The sequence below is a fragment of the Mesitornis unicolor genome, unplaced genomic scaffold (assembly GCF_000695765.1).
Source record: "Mesitornis unicolor isolate BGI_N332 unplaced genomic scaffold, ASM69576v1 scaffold7857, whole genome shotgun sequence".
Classification (NCBI taxonomy): domain Eukaryota; kingdom Metazoa; phylum Chordata; class Aves; order Mesitornithiformes; family Mesitornithidae; genus Mesitornis; species Mesitornis unicolor.
Genome location: NW_010197052.1, coordinates 3806 through 18324, shown reverse-complemented (window position 1 = coordinate 18324; position 14519 = coordinate 3806). Strand labels below are relative to the sequence as shown.

General features: G+C 38.4%; 2 protein-coding genes across 2 annotated transcripts in view; one reads left to right on the top strand and one right to left on the bottom strand.

Annotated features, from left to right (window-relative positions):
• Positions 1-7365: 7365 nt before the first annotated feature.
• On the top strand, positions 7366-9198 carry SCRG1 (stimulator of chondrogenesis 1). Its single transcript, XM_010188671.1, has 2 exons — positions 7366-7601; positions 9144-9198. Exons 1-2 carry the CDS (start codon positions 7366-7368, stop codon positions 9196-9198), a joined length of 291 nt encoding a protein of 96 aa, XP_010186973.1.
• A 3284-nt stretch (positions 9199-12482) lies between these two features.
• SAP30 (Sin3A-associated protein, 30kDa) overlaps positions 12483-14519 on the bottom strand; it is a gene marked incomplete at its 5' end in the record, with an annotated part of 5295 nt that continues 3258 nt past the window's right edge. The window contains one exon of the mRNA XM_010188672.1: positions 12483-12819. Within this exon, the coding sequence (XP_010186974.1) occupies positions 12697-12819 (123 nt within the window). The remainder of the gene's footprint in view (positions 12820-14519) is intronic.

Here is a 14519-nt window from a genome sequence, read left to right as displayed (position 1 = left end):
GAATACTTTTAAAACATAAAAAAGTAAGATTATTTTTCCAGGTCACGTTACACAAATTTAGTTTAGAGTAATGCTGTATGTCAGAGGCAGCCATGCTTTTGCAGCTGAATTTCAGTGCTGCCTTTTCTTTCTGCCTTCTCACTCTACCAGGGGCCATTCTCCTTTGAAAACTACTTCTTTCCTATGGATTTCTGCTTCCACCCTGTCACTACCCCCTCCTGCCTCCATCTGCCACTGCATCCTCATGGGCCATCACTTCTTGCTGGCTTCAATAGCTCCAGCCTGGGAAGAAGAAAAAAAAAAGCAGCAGTTTTACTTTGCATCTTACCTCTGGTATTGCCATACCTCTTCAGACAGGAACAGGGATACCTATATGTCTAAAAAAGGGTCTCTAACTATAAGGAAATGAATGTGATTCATGATTACCATCTCTACACAGAGGAAGGAGGGTGAAATAGCAAGATTTCCTCATGGTTCTCCTGCAGGTCCCAGATGCCACAGTGGAGAACAAAAAGCCTCTGCAATTTTCAATGCTCCTCTGTCACAGCTGGCACCCTGCCAGCCTGCGCCAGACACTGGCTGCCAAGTCAGCTGGGGTTGCCGTGCTAGAGCAAAGAGGCAGAAGGAATCTGAAAATAAAGAGAGAGCCACCAGGGCTGGAGTCAGAGAGCGAGGTAGAGTCGGTATAAAATGCGATATTCAGGGCAATGGGTTGGGGGTGAAGTGAAGAAGGAAAAGGAAGTAAGATCTGGAAATACTGCTTTGTACTTTGCTCTCTCCCAAGCCACCTGCATCGCCCTTCAATGCATTTTCCTGTAAAGTATCTCACTTCTCACATCAAAAAGAGTTGTTCCTATGTAGTCTTGCATTGCATTTCCCTGCTGAAATTCCCTAAAACCTTTGCTTCCTTCAACTCTCAATTTTCTTCCCAGTCTCTACTCTGAAGCAGCATCATGAGAGAGAATTTTCCTCCTGTTCCTGAATGCTTTCATTGACTTCATCATACATGGAGCTATGGAAGGAGAGGAAAAAAAAGTCACCAGCAAAACACCAGCTTTGTTAGAACTGTCTTTTCTCCTTTTCAGCTCAGGACATATCCCACAGAAAACTCTCTCACACATACTTTACTTTATAAACAAAACAATCAGTCCACTGGACTGCTGTCCAAACAGGGCTTTCCCAGGGAGCAAAATTAGTTCTGGAAACACAGACACTCCCTGGAAAACACAAGAGAAGCTAAATGGGCAGGAAAGGAATAATCCCAATACACTTCTATTACAACTTCTGACAAAAACTTCAGATTTTTCATGCCAAAATTTATTTTCAATTAACTAAAAAGTAATCCAAATTCAGAGCATCAGCACAATATACTCTCATTCTCTCCTCTGAGTTTTATCCCTGTTTAGATTCTGCGTCCTGCCGATTTCCATCCGCACAAAGCTCACAGCCTCCTCCCACAGCAGAGCACTGCCCTGGAACATGGCATTCTCCTGGAGGCATGAGGGTAATCTCATTTAAGGCACGGGCTGCCATGGCCAGGATCTGCACCAGCAAAGCATTTATGTAGAAAAACAGAGCCAGCGCCAGGCACTTCGTCACCCTGAAAAGGCAAGGATGTCCTGTTCTGACAGTGGCTGACAGCAGCTACCTCCTCCCTCCCCTTTTAAGTTGCTATGCTCATAACAGTAGTGGTAAAAACTGTCCTGCCTGACATTTCTAATTGGAATTAAAGGTAGAGGAACAACCATGCATCTTGCTCTCACTTGTCCCGATGCCCTTCTCCAGCAGAGAAGGGAATACCCTGCTGGATGGGACCACAAGCCGGTAGGTTCAGATTCAAGAGCTTTGCTTCTAAGCATCTGTGCCCCTTGCTTGCTCTCCTTGTTGAGGCAGCAGAAGATGGGACATGCATCTCTTTCAGGGACCTGAGTTCACTTTTGGCCTGAATGATAAATGAAACTGAACAAGCACCAAGACATAAAATTGTAAGCTGAGGCAGCTGAGCAGAGGCACCTTTTTGTACTCTTAACAAACTTCTGTACTAGAAGCAGCCCAACAGATAAGGAAAAACACTTACAAAGCAAGGACAAAATCAAAAAAACACAGACTAGAGAGAGTAAAATTTACAGCTCAACAGCTAAGGTGCAATCACACTTCTCTGTCCACATCACAAAATAGATCCAGAATGGCCATACCAGAATGAGGACACACACTTTACCCCCAAGACTATTTTCTCATCAATACATAATACTTCATTATGAGGTTTTTTTTACTACGCCAGATCATTTGATTAGCTATATTAGTCTAAAATAACTTCATCTGAAATACTGTTCAATGTAATGCTTTACCTCTTGATTAAATGTTTGGTCAGTAAGGAACCCAATGCATGGCATCGTTGAGTATACTGTGCTAGCAGTTTGGTTAAAGTAATTACAGATTTTTTATTATCTCAGTTTCAAAAATCTGAAATATTCCCAAAGTCAGGAATTAAAGTATTGCATGATATTGTTGGCAAGGTCTGTTCTTCTCACCCAATGGAAAATAAGGTATCTGTCCAGCAACCACATCCTTCTGCCTGCACAATCTTGGTAGCCCACTTCTTCCTGCTCCCCCCAAGCCTGCTCACGCTTCACAGCAAGACATAGATATTCCACTGGGTGTTTCCTCTTCCCCTCTTCTAGATGTTACACTTTGAGAAGATGCCTTCTCATTGAATCCTGGATGAATCAATAGTTTCCCGCTGGAAAGGATACATTCATCGTTTTTTTTCTCCTAGTCTAGGTTGTCAGTGACTGAAAGAGGTAGCTCTTGAAGTCCATCCTCTGGTCCCTCGCTGGAGAAGAGAGCATGTTAGTCACAGGCAGAAGTCAGGAGAAACAAAGGGCTGTTTGTACAGCATCTCCCATCAGCCCTCCCTCTACTCATCCACACTAGCTCTCGCACTCTCTGGGTACATCTAAACAGATACAGCTGCCAAGAAAGGGAAAGGAAGCGAAGCAGAAAATAAAGGTACGTCTTACTCCTGAAATTATCCTTGTGCACTTGTTCTGTTGATGCTAGTTACAGAGTGCAGAGTTAGAAATATATATGGGAACATGCAGGAGAAGATTTGGGAGATGCGGATACATGGTAGGCAAGAGATGCTGTTCAAGACAGAAGCATGGATATGATCCAGCTAAAGATGATTCCTTCACTTGCTTTTCTTCCAAGTTGGATGCTACATAGTAACAGCTGAAGTTATTAAACATACTATATTTGCCTTCCAGTGCTCAATAATACTGCAGAATTGGAGAGAGGTGTGTTCACAATGAATTGCCATCTTTAAGAAAACAAAATAGGTTTTAATGACAACTTAATTTCTGGAAAGAATCGCAGTATTGATGGTAATTACAAAGCAGTAATTCACTGAATTCATCCTCAGTGACTAGCTGCTGTCTTTACAATACACCAACTGTTCAAGCAAAATAGATTTGAAGGAACTTCTTTTTTTTGTATGGAAAAAACTTCATCATAATAATGTAAGTTATGCAGCTCTTGTGTAATGATTTCTTAGGAATGCACTAATAAACCTAACTATTACATACTAACACACCTAAATACTAAATGTGTAGCTCAGCATTTATAGGTGTTTCTGGAATGAAAACTTGACACACAAAACCAATAAAAGTAGTTTTATTTTGAGTAGGTATTTTTAGCTCTTGAACTCAATACTTATTTAGAAGCAAATATATATTAAATTTGCTTCACTTTCAGTTCAACTTCTTAACCCAGCACAAGCCACTGGACAGACTGGAAAAGATCATACACCAAAAGCGTACCAATTAATTTATCCTTTGTTTTGTTGCTTAGTAACTCTGAAGGGTACATGTAGTAATTCAGACCAAACCGTAAACATTTTTTCCCCAGACATATAGGGTCTCTAGAAGCACTGAAATACATATTTCATGCCATTTCTTAGTTTTCCCTATTTCTGTCCCCTATTTCTAACACCTGAGCTCCTACTAACCACGTCACCTTTAAATGGCATCACTTCTCATGCAATATTACCCTATTGCTCTTGGACAAGGAGGCTGAAACATGGGTTTTTTCTTTTTGGTCTTTTCTGCCTACCTCCGCATCTAGCGGATCCAAAGGCTATATGGTGCCAAATTGCCTGGCAGGATAATTCAAACACTCTCAGCTGAAAAAGCAGGGATAGCACCAATTCCTGACTTGCCATGCATGTTCCCAAATGAACCATTTTCCTTTACACAAAACTCTATAAATTATTTCAAAGCACTTGTTCTCAAACTTTACTTACACCATGTCAAAGCGATCAAAGTAATTCATTGAAAACAAGTTATGGAAATGCAGGGAGCTAATTTTAAATATAGTTTTAGATGGCTTTACTCCTGTTAGAATTTGAAACCATATAATCTCGGTAGAGAAACCTGGTCAGGCTTAGCATGATAGGCATTGCCACTTTTTCAGAAGGCTTTATACAATAGAAATGTAAGAGGTTGCTTGCTGGTAATGAGTCTTTGGGTTGCTCTAGTGATTGGATTCGTTTATCACATTTCCCTGATGAGAAAAAGAAAGGTCTTTTGACCAAAAGTTTCCTTCTGGTTATGATCTGAAAAAAACCCAACCCTCCCCCCCCCCAAAAAAAAACCACAACCAAAAAACCCCCAAAAAACAAAACAAAACAAAAACAACCAAAAAAACCCCAGAGAAAATATTTAAGCACAAATAAAATTATAATAATTTTTTTCTGAATAATAACAATGCTGAGCATCGGTAAGATGCGTAACTGACCTGTTAGCAAAGCTGTCTATCCACAGCTCACCAGCATACTGGCTTTGCTAATACTGATTTTGGCAGCCACTCGTATAAACCCTCTCAATGATGCACTATAGCATTATCCTGCTATAATCCAAGGCAAGTAATGAGTTATCTTAAATTGTAGGTTGCAATTTTTGAATTCAGCAATCTGACAGTCTATAGAAAATATGCCTATTTTCAGGACAGAATGAGTTCCTATTAATTTTGAGCAGGAAGGGAAAGATCACTCAAATTATAAGGAGTAAATAAATTAGAAAACCCTACAAAACAGTACACAAAAACAAGATATGATGAATGCCTCATCCTCAGGGGAAGAATTCAGAGAATAATCCAATCACATCAAACAAAGGCATAAACCTCCTGCTTCCTAAATTTCTCTTTCGTGGAAATATTATTCAATTAAATACTTAAACAATTAAGCTCAATTATTTGAACAGAAGAATGTAAATTGTACTCCTTGACACTGGCATTTATCAAGGTATAGTATAAACAAACTTGTTCTCTTTAAGCATTAGACTTCTCTAAGCAGAGCCCTCATAACTGCAGTGTTTATACTCCTACAAAATAAAACTATTTTTATAATAATACAGATTTTTTACTTCAGTCTAAAAAAACAGCAGCAGACAAAGTTAGAACAATGTTTACCTTATTTGAGAAGTAGTTTTAAGGTCTAAAACTAATAAAGACAGTATGTTATTCAATAGTGCACTCTAAAGTAATTAAAAAATTGATCCCCAAGGCTCCATTACTAGTTTATATAGGAGTCTCCTACTCAAAAGTTCACATACAAGTTCATGGAAACTAAAAGGAATCATTTGATGAATTTTTGTCCTACAACAGAAGTTAAAAAACACACAAGAACTTATTTTCAGTTCAGTCATGTTCTTTAACATATTGGCCACTAAAAGTGGCCAATATTTATTTGGCTACCGGTGTTCAAAAAAAAAGGTTTGCACTATGGTAAAATAGAAGGTAATAGAAGGGCATCAAGGTGTAGTATTTTATCCCTAATATGAATCCAAATTCCCAGATTTCCTTAGTCTCTGGCATTGGCTGAAGAAGTAGATCAGAAAGATAGCTATGGTGATGATAAAACTACCCAGGAAAAACTACTAGAAAATACATTAACTTTATATATTTAATATATTATTGTTTCTTTTTCAAGGGTGATCTCAAGAGTTTTACAAAGTAACTTAAGTAGGACTCTATTAATTGACTTCTATAGCTGGCATGCCTTTGTTGTTTTTTTTCTTTTCTTATCTAAATAGCTCTGCCATCTTAACTTGGCCTCTGATAGTCTTTGGGCAGACATTGCTTTATATGTAGTTATCTTCAGGTTAGTCTAGAGACCTCTATTCTGCAGCCCCACAAGAAAGACTAGAACCAGCCCACAACAATGTGATACTGGGGGATCGAGTCCGAAGTGCCAACAGGAAGAAGGGCAGGAAAGTCTTCCTTGAGGCTAACACAAGAACAGCAAGGAACACTCAGGGGCAGCATGCTGGGCAGAGCTGGCCATTGCTTTAGGTTAGTTTTCAAAGCAGAATTTGTATTTAAATTCAGTAAGTTATCAGACCCCTTTCATTCAAGCATGAGCAAAAGTAAAAAAATCCTCTCTCTCTCCTAAATACCAATAAAGTCTAGGTTGGAGCATTGTTCAAAATGTTAATTTAAAAGTGAACGCAAGTTCAAGGGTCTTATCCAAAACTCGGTGGCATGTCTCTATACAAAGCACCACAGAATAGCAGAGCTAGCATTAAACAAGCTCATGCAGACGATGGAAAGCCTAATCACTGAAAGCAGTTTTGCAAGGGATAATTTGTCCCATCCTTTAAAAAGCAGCATCAATGAAACCATAATGACCTCCTGTAGCAAGACTCAGCTAAACAGTACTAAAAAAAAAAAAAAATTAAAAAAAGAGAAAATTCTCAGCCATGCTGTATGATACCAGAGCCTGCAGTTCGGGCCAGTGGTGTTTGGCAGCCCTGCCAGAGAGCTTCAGCCTCCTGTGCTGTTTAACGCTTCAGTTTCTCGGGTAGCCCATAACAAAGGATTCAATTGGCTGGCAGCTTTTGCACAACTTTTCTGGGGAAAGATACTGTTATTTTTATGCGAGTGACTCTTGTTTCGACAAGCAAAATGGCCAGGAAGGTAAAAAAACGCACCTGGACATTTTCCCCTGACTTGGTAGCAATCAATACATTCACTTACACCACCGAGAAAACATGGCCAGCTCAAAGCAATTTTATCAAGGTGAGAGGCCAAAGAAACAACAGAATTGCCAGCAACAAAAGCCTCAATTCCTGATGAAAGGATTCCCAAGGTTGTACAGAAAGTAATGAATATCAATTCTGCTGCAATGTTATTTATTTCCTAGGAGAAAAAACTCACCAGCACTAAGGCTCAAATCTCCAAAAGTTCACAGGAAAGAAAAGAAAAATGCAAGCCAGAAAGCAAACTGGGGAAAGAGATCTGTTCAACAGCTATACCTGTGTCACATACCTCATTTCTCTTTAGCACCCTGCTCCAGGAAGCTTCACGAAAATGAAGATGGTCTCGGCTCTGCTTCTGCTGGGCACCCTCCTGGGTACCCCTGCGGTGCCTTCCCAGCATCCCTCTTGTTACAAGAGGGCCCTAAAAGACCGGAACTGTCAGAGCATCCCTGAAGGTGCAGAGAACCTTCGTCAAATTGATGATGGTCTGCAAGATCACTTTTGGGAAGGGAAGGGCTGCAAGGTGATCTGTTACTGCAACTTGAATGAATTGCTCTGCTGTCCAAAGTAAGACCATACTCATTTCATACACATTTGTACACTTCTATATGACTACCCATTATATTTCCATCATTTTACAGTTTCCACTGGAGGTATAAGCTATCATTTGAAAGAAATGCATCACTTCAGATGGTTTGAAATTATATATATAGCAAACTACCTGATACACTGCCAGTTTTCAGTTTTTGCTTTTCAGGGGCTACTTGCTTAGCATATTTTGGAAACCTGAATGTTCTCCTATAGGTGACTTAGCATTTAAATCACCCAACTTTTGACTCTTCTGTTTGATCTAAACTAAGTGTGAGAATCACATCAAATCCTTATTCACAGCACTTTGCATGGAAGATGTTTTCAGGACTGTAAACAAAACTATTTTATTTCTGTTCTACAGTGAAGAACCATATTGCTATTCTAAGGCATATGCATATACATCAGTTCAATAAATGATTCCATAAAGGCAGATGTTAAAAGTAGGAAAGCAAACACAGGGGAACACAGGTTCACAAATGCCTGAAAGGGAGGGAGAAGATTTGGCCCAAGAACTCTGACTCTCTGGCACTGCTGACGAAGTTGAAGAGCAATGTTCTCACTGAACCTGGTTTTTTTTGTTGTTGTTTTACAGAACAAATGTACATCCCAACAAAATAAATACTGAGTTAATAAACACCACCAGCCCATACTGGTTTGAAGTAATAAAATGTATTAAAGTAGTATTATTTCATTCAGCTTTCCAGCAACATCCTTTCTTCAGGAAATTTAGATTAAAAATATCAACACTTCAAAACCTACTAATACTTCAGGGACGCTAAAACGTGATGGCAATATATAGGCAACCAAAAATTACTTTTTATATGTGCTCCTCTCACCACCCATTTCTCAAGTTCCTTAAAATCCAATAAAAGGCAACTTTTCAGCACTCCCCTAGGGGACTAGATTTGAACCAAGTGGTAATGACTTCTGAAGCTAGAAACTTCACATTTAAACTGAGAGCAGGGTTTAAATAAGATTTCCACATTTTATTTTCCCTAAAACCAGATATGGTGTCCTTTCCCTGAAGCACACTTTGGGTTTCTAGCTTCAACCTCTGAGCTTTAGCAGCCTAATAAAGTCTCTTACTTTGATAGAAATACATAAGGAGGTCTTCCTTCAGCTATCCTGAGGTACAGAATACCTATTTTGCAGATCTGCTCTCAGGACAAATTGCACTAAACACTATGTTCACACATGCGGAAGCTCTTTATTTTTCTAATACTATGCATTTGGCAAGTTTACTCTCTCAAAGCTGAAATACCAGGGTGGAGTCCTGGTACTCCAGACACTCAACGGAAGTTTTGCCATCTCATCCAAACCAGCACAGTAGAGGTAGAAATGCAGTATCTTCATCCAGACCTGCAGTTGCATTTGCATTGCTGGAAAGGCATCAAAGACACTAATTCTACATACTTCTCACCAAAAGCTTAAAAAACCTCATAACTGGAAATTAATGTCATCTTAAAGCTCCAGTAAGGTAATAATTTAATTATTTAAATATCTGGTAATATCTTTCAGGAATATTTTCTTTGGACCAAAGATATCTTTCATGATCCCCTGCAACAGCCAGTGATGGACATCAAGTCTGCCAGTGAAGACAACAGACATCATTCTACAATCACATAATAATGTTTTCAAGGGAAAAACCAGAATCACTACTAACAAAAAACTTCCTTTCTAACCACAAGACAGTGCCTCTTTTTACACTGTAGAAAAATGTCCTTTCTATATCTTTTTGGAATCTCAACTATGTAAGAAGTTCTCCTTTCAAATTTGGTAGCTGACTTAATTTCCATAATGGCGTAAAAGACTAAACTTTTGTTACACAACACAACATTCTTAACTAGTTTGGACAAAGTAAATTCAAGACTAAGCCTTCATGTCATTAGGAGCGCAACTCTCGTAGCAATCTACAACAGTGCAGCTTCTTATTGCTTTATTGCCATCCCACAGTTAATGCTGTTTTAAGCTGAAGCTACTCAGTCCCTAGCAATTCTGCCAACAGGCTCCAATGTTCTATTTAGGCATCTTAAAATAGATGCATATACAAAGGCAAACTTCCACCATTTGTATCTGAAAATTTAACTTGAGAAAAAAAAAGTCAGAACTCACATTAATAGTACTAAAGCACATTTAGGTCTTAATTAGGTCTAACTGGTCACCTGCATTAACTATGCAATCTGTGAAAACTTAAATTGTTTAATCTTAACATTGAACAACACTAGAACAGTTACAAGAGCGTGCGTGTGTATGTATATATATATTCAGAAAAACATCTAAAGATGAGACTGATGCAAGATCTGTTAAGGCAACATAAGAGTCTTTTTATTTTTAGGCTAGCCCTGTAAGAAAATAGCTAGGGAAGTGAAGATAAAGAGGGATCTCAAAATAACAGATGCGATCATGTTAATGTTTAAGTGGTATCGTGATCTAGGCTGTAGATAAGCAGTCACCTCTCAACACCTGCCAATACTGATTACAGTACAAGAAAAACAAAATAAGCAAAAAATGTACATCTCTTCGTGAGTTTAAGGAAAGCCACTTGAACAAGCCAGGTTTAGAGGCAGTAAGCCTGGTTTATCACCTTACATATAAAAACTCTTCAGCTGTCAAGTCAGTCACATGGAAGGTGTGTAGTACCGAAGTAACTATTTTAGTCTTCTCCACTTAAAAAGTGTACTGTTCATCTAATAATCTTACACCATTACACCACAAAAACTGCTACCATCAGTTTATTTCAAATGCAATATGAAATATCACGATGATGTTTTTCTCCCTCTGTTAGTAAACAGGAGTTGGATAGTCAGGGAGAAGAATTATTATACATAGCTAATAATAAATGTTTCAAGTAAATCTGTGTGTACTATTTTTGCCAAGTAATTTTTAGGCTTCTGGCTGTTAAACAGTTTATGTCACCAGGCTTTTTAAGCCTGGTTTGTGTAATTATTTCCAAGTAATTTGAGCTTCTTCCAAATTATCAATTAAGGGTAAAAAAAAATCCCCATAAATCTAGCAATGCAGTCAAAATATCCAAAGTCAGTGCTCTGCTAAGAAAACATACAGTATCTGCTTCTAGCAGTTAACGAGGCCACATAATTCCAGTTGGTTGTGCCATCTAGTTTCTACATGAATCATGTTGCATGCCTGGCATTCACAGCTTCCAAAGCAGCAGCAGAAAAAATAAAAAAAATGAAGGCAGATGAAAATCTGGGTAGTAAAGTCAGTAGGTGGTTTTCAGTTACTTTCCTTCCACCACTCCTGGAAAAATCCATAATTGACTGGAGAAAAATTTTGTCACTTTCTACGTGCAGCAAGATAAGGTCACTTAAACTACTACTTTGAGACTGATTTCCCATAGAAACTTGCTTGTTTCTCTCCCCACTCTCCTTTCCTACCAAAGCTGCTTCTCTAGGTCCTGCCAGGCCTAGGTGAGAACATTCACCCCGGCCACACACTCAGAGAAAAAGCCTTTCTCCTTCAGGTGTCCTATCTGTGACCAGGTCCCTTGGCTGTTTCTCCAACTAGCACTTTGAAGATGGCAAGCTCAATTTGTGCAAAGGCTATTTAGCAAACTTTAGAGTCACTGTAGTGAAATGGGCACTAAAACATCTCTTCAAAGGAATACCAATTTTAGCTGCCACTAGCTAGACATCACTAACCATCTTGAAGTTAGGCCAACACTGCAGAAATTTGTTGATGTAATACGCAAGACACTGCAAGTGAAAGAAATCAGGCCACTGAGAGCTACTGGGAAGGCAGCCAGTTTGAGGTTAGGGTTTACCAACATTCAGTTTTACACACGTGTTAGGGGTTAAAAAAGCAAAATGGAGCAGCGATGACCGCAAGTTTTCAAAAAACTGACAAGACTAACATAAAGCAGATTAGACCATAGAAATACTTTCTCATTTTCTCAAATTAAGAAAAAGCTTTTAAACATCTGATAAGGTTAAAAGATGCAACAAATGCTAACTGAACAAGCTGAAGCTGTGTCCTCATCTTCTTTAAGAGAAGACTTTTCTTCAACCTATATGCACAGCTTAAAGCTGAAAGAAATCATATTCCATATACCACACACTTAGACTGGCACAACAGTTAAACAACAATGCAAGAAGTCATACATAATGTCATCTTCAACATCAGACTTTACTAAGATATGCAATTAAAAGCAAAAGTATTGCTGGATATTTTTCTCACAATAAGTTTTGGGTTGGTTTTTATTTTATTTTTTTTTTAAATCAGCCTAACACATGCAATGAGAAAAAAATAGAATGCCTATTGGAAGATACCGTATTGACCCAGCACAAACTCTGTCTTCCATTCTCCAGTTAAGTTCTTAGCCACAGTCTATGCAGATGAACAGAAAAGTCAGCAGCTAAAGGCTTTCTTACCAAGTGGAAGGATTTCTCAGCACAGTAAGCTGCAGCAGTCTTTTCATTCATACTTAAAGCTTTGAAATTTGAGAGCTGCATTTTTTTTCCATTTTAATATAGGAGCAGGAAGGCCTTGGTGCTTGGAAGCACATATCCCAGTAAATGACAAGATGAATAAACAAGTCAAACCTCCCATCAATTCTTATTTTCAAAGGGGGAAAAAAGAAAACATTATTCAGCCACTTCTGCCCAGCAAACAACTGGAACTGTCATTTAAAGCTTTTTAACTTAGGCAAAAAGAACCTATTGCCAAGTCTGCTACAGCTTTTTTTTTTTTAAGGCATTACATCACAAGAACTTGAAATACATTCATAAATATATCCTTGGCACACTTTAATTGAAAAATATTTTAATATTATTACATAATTAGTCAAAGCTTAACTATTAGGTACAAGTAACTCACTAAATAAGTTACAGACACACCCACTTGAGCAACAATATCAGTGATATTTATTTAAAATACTTTTGCTGAGGAAATTTGTTTCCTAAGAGGTGGTCTTCAAACAAATCAGCAAGGTTCCGAAAAATAAAACAGAGACAAACTCTCTGGGGAAAAAAATTACAAAGAAAGCTTTTGCATATCAACAAAAACCCTCAGTTTTTTGATTTGAGGCCTGAGTCCCAGTCCCAACCTTTTCTGTCTAATGAACCCCACTGTCCATCTTTAGATCTGGTTTGTTCTTGTCATTCTTCACTGAGTAGATGAAGTATGTTAAGGTGTCCTTTTCATTCACTGGAATCGTCCTAAAGTGGCAGCCAATTATCTACAAATGAAGAAAAAAAATTAAAGAAATTAAATAACCACTCTTATATGCAGAAACTGAAGATTCTGATCTAAATTGACTACATTACACAAAGTTTAAAAGCTTGATCAAAAAGCTTAAAAGAAAGAAACTAAAACCTACCTCTCTTCAGAAGTCTTTAATAGTCATATAAAAAAGGTAGAACAAGACCCATTTAATTGGGGACTTTGAACCTAATATAGCAGACTGTACCCTTGTTTCCTAAGTAAAAGGCCTAGAAAATTTGCAGGGCAGGGGAAGTGGGGAGGGGGGAAAGTTCTCAAAACAAGCCTAGGAGTATCACTACACCTATGCAGTCACAGCCTGACTACAAAGCAAGTAATGATTATAGAATATCAGCAGAACAACAGCACAGAAATGACAGGCTACTGCTCATTACTCAGGTTGGGGGAGATGTGTTACCTGTATAAAGTCACATACAGAAACATGTGAGACAATACACAAATCTGAGAATTACAAATGAACATTCAGCTCTTCAAAACAGAGCTATCAATGATGAAAATCCACCATGCTGTAACCACTAAAATATGACAATCTCTAAACAGTTTGAGTCACTTTTGCCATTCTGGATCACTTTTTTCCTTTATTAAAATGAACATCAACTTTAAAGAAGGTGCTCAAAATATTTTAACTGCCAAAGCCTAGTCTCTGCTTTTTGCTGAATACCTTAATAGATTAAAATTAGCAAGACGAAGTGAAAAAAATGGGACTGCAAAAAGCTTTCCAAACCCCACCCCCAAAAAAATTCACAGAGAAACAGTTTGACAGACTCCTTCAAAGTGGACTAAGTAACAGCTAGAGGAGTGTATATTGTACATTAGAATACGTTACAAGGAATGATGTGTGCAGTGAAGGTGCTAAGGAAGCTCTGCAGCTATGGCTCACAAATACCTGCAGGTCAACAAAGCACGTGACAAAAGCTTTCCCTATTCACATCAGGCAGCGTAAGAAGCGTAAGCTGGCACAAATATCTTATAAGATGTACCTAGAGCAGACCCTTCTAAATTACAGTTTCATGGAAAACTGTTTGTGCTTTTTCAAATCACAGTCCAGCTAATGCCAGAGCTAGCCCTCCCTCAGCTCACATCTATGAAAATAGAAGACTGATTTTAAACTCTAACTCAGTGGCAGCAGCACTATTCTTTCACAGCTCAGCCTCGAGATCTCCCACACATTTAAGAACCTTGTCTTTAATCCATGCTGATTAAGGGAGACATGAACAAAATGTCTGCACTGAAGTACAACTGAGTGTACTGCTGCACAAAAGTGAAAAAATAGTAGCTGTATCTGTCAAGAGATCACCAGTTCTCCCATATATTAACATCAGCATGCTGCAAATGCATCTCTGCAGCGCAGAAGGATTCCTTCAAAATTATACTCGCAGCAAAGATGCTTACATACAGCTGATCATACACACAGCTACACTGCTTTTAGAAATATCGGTAAGAAAAAAAACCTTAATTTCATAAAGGTCCATTTTTCTGGTGGCAGATACCAGTGGTTTTAATGAAAAGAATTAATTATCAATGGAAGCCTGTTTTTCATGTTTCCATACTTTACATATACAGAAACATGTATGTCTGCAGTAACTAGCCTTTTAAAGCACAGTCTGAACCTTGCTACAACTCCACTGCTACCTCTCAGTTTCTAGTTCTTTTCAG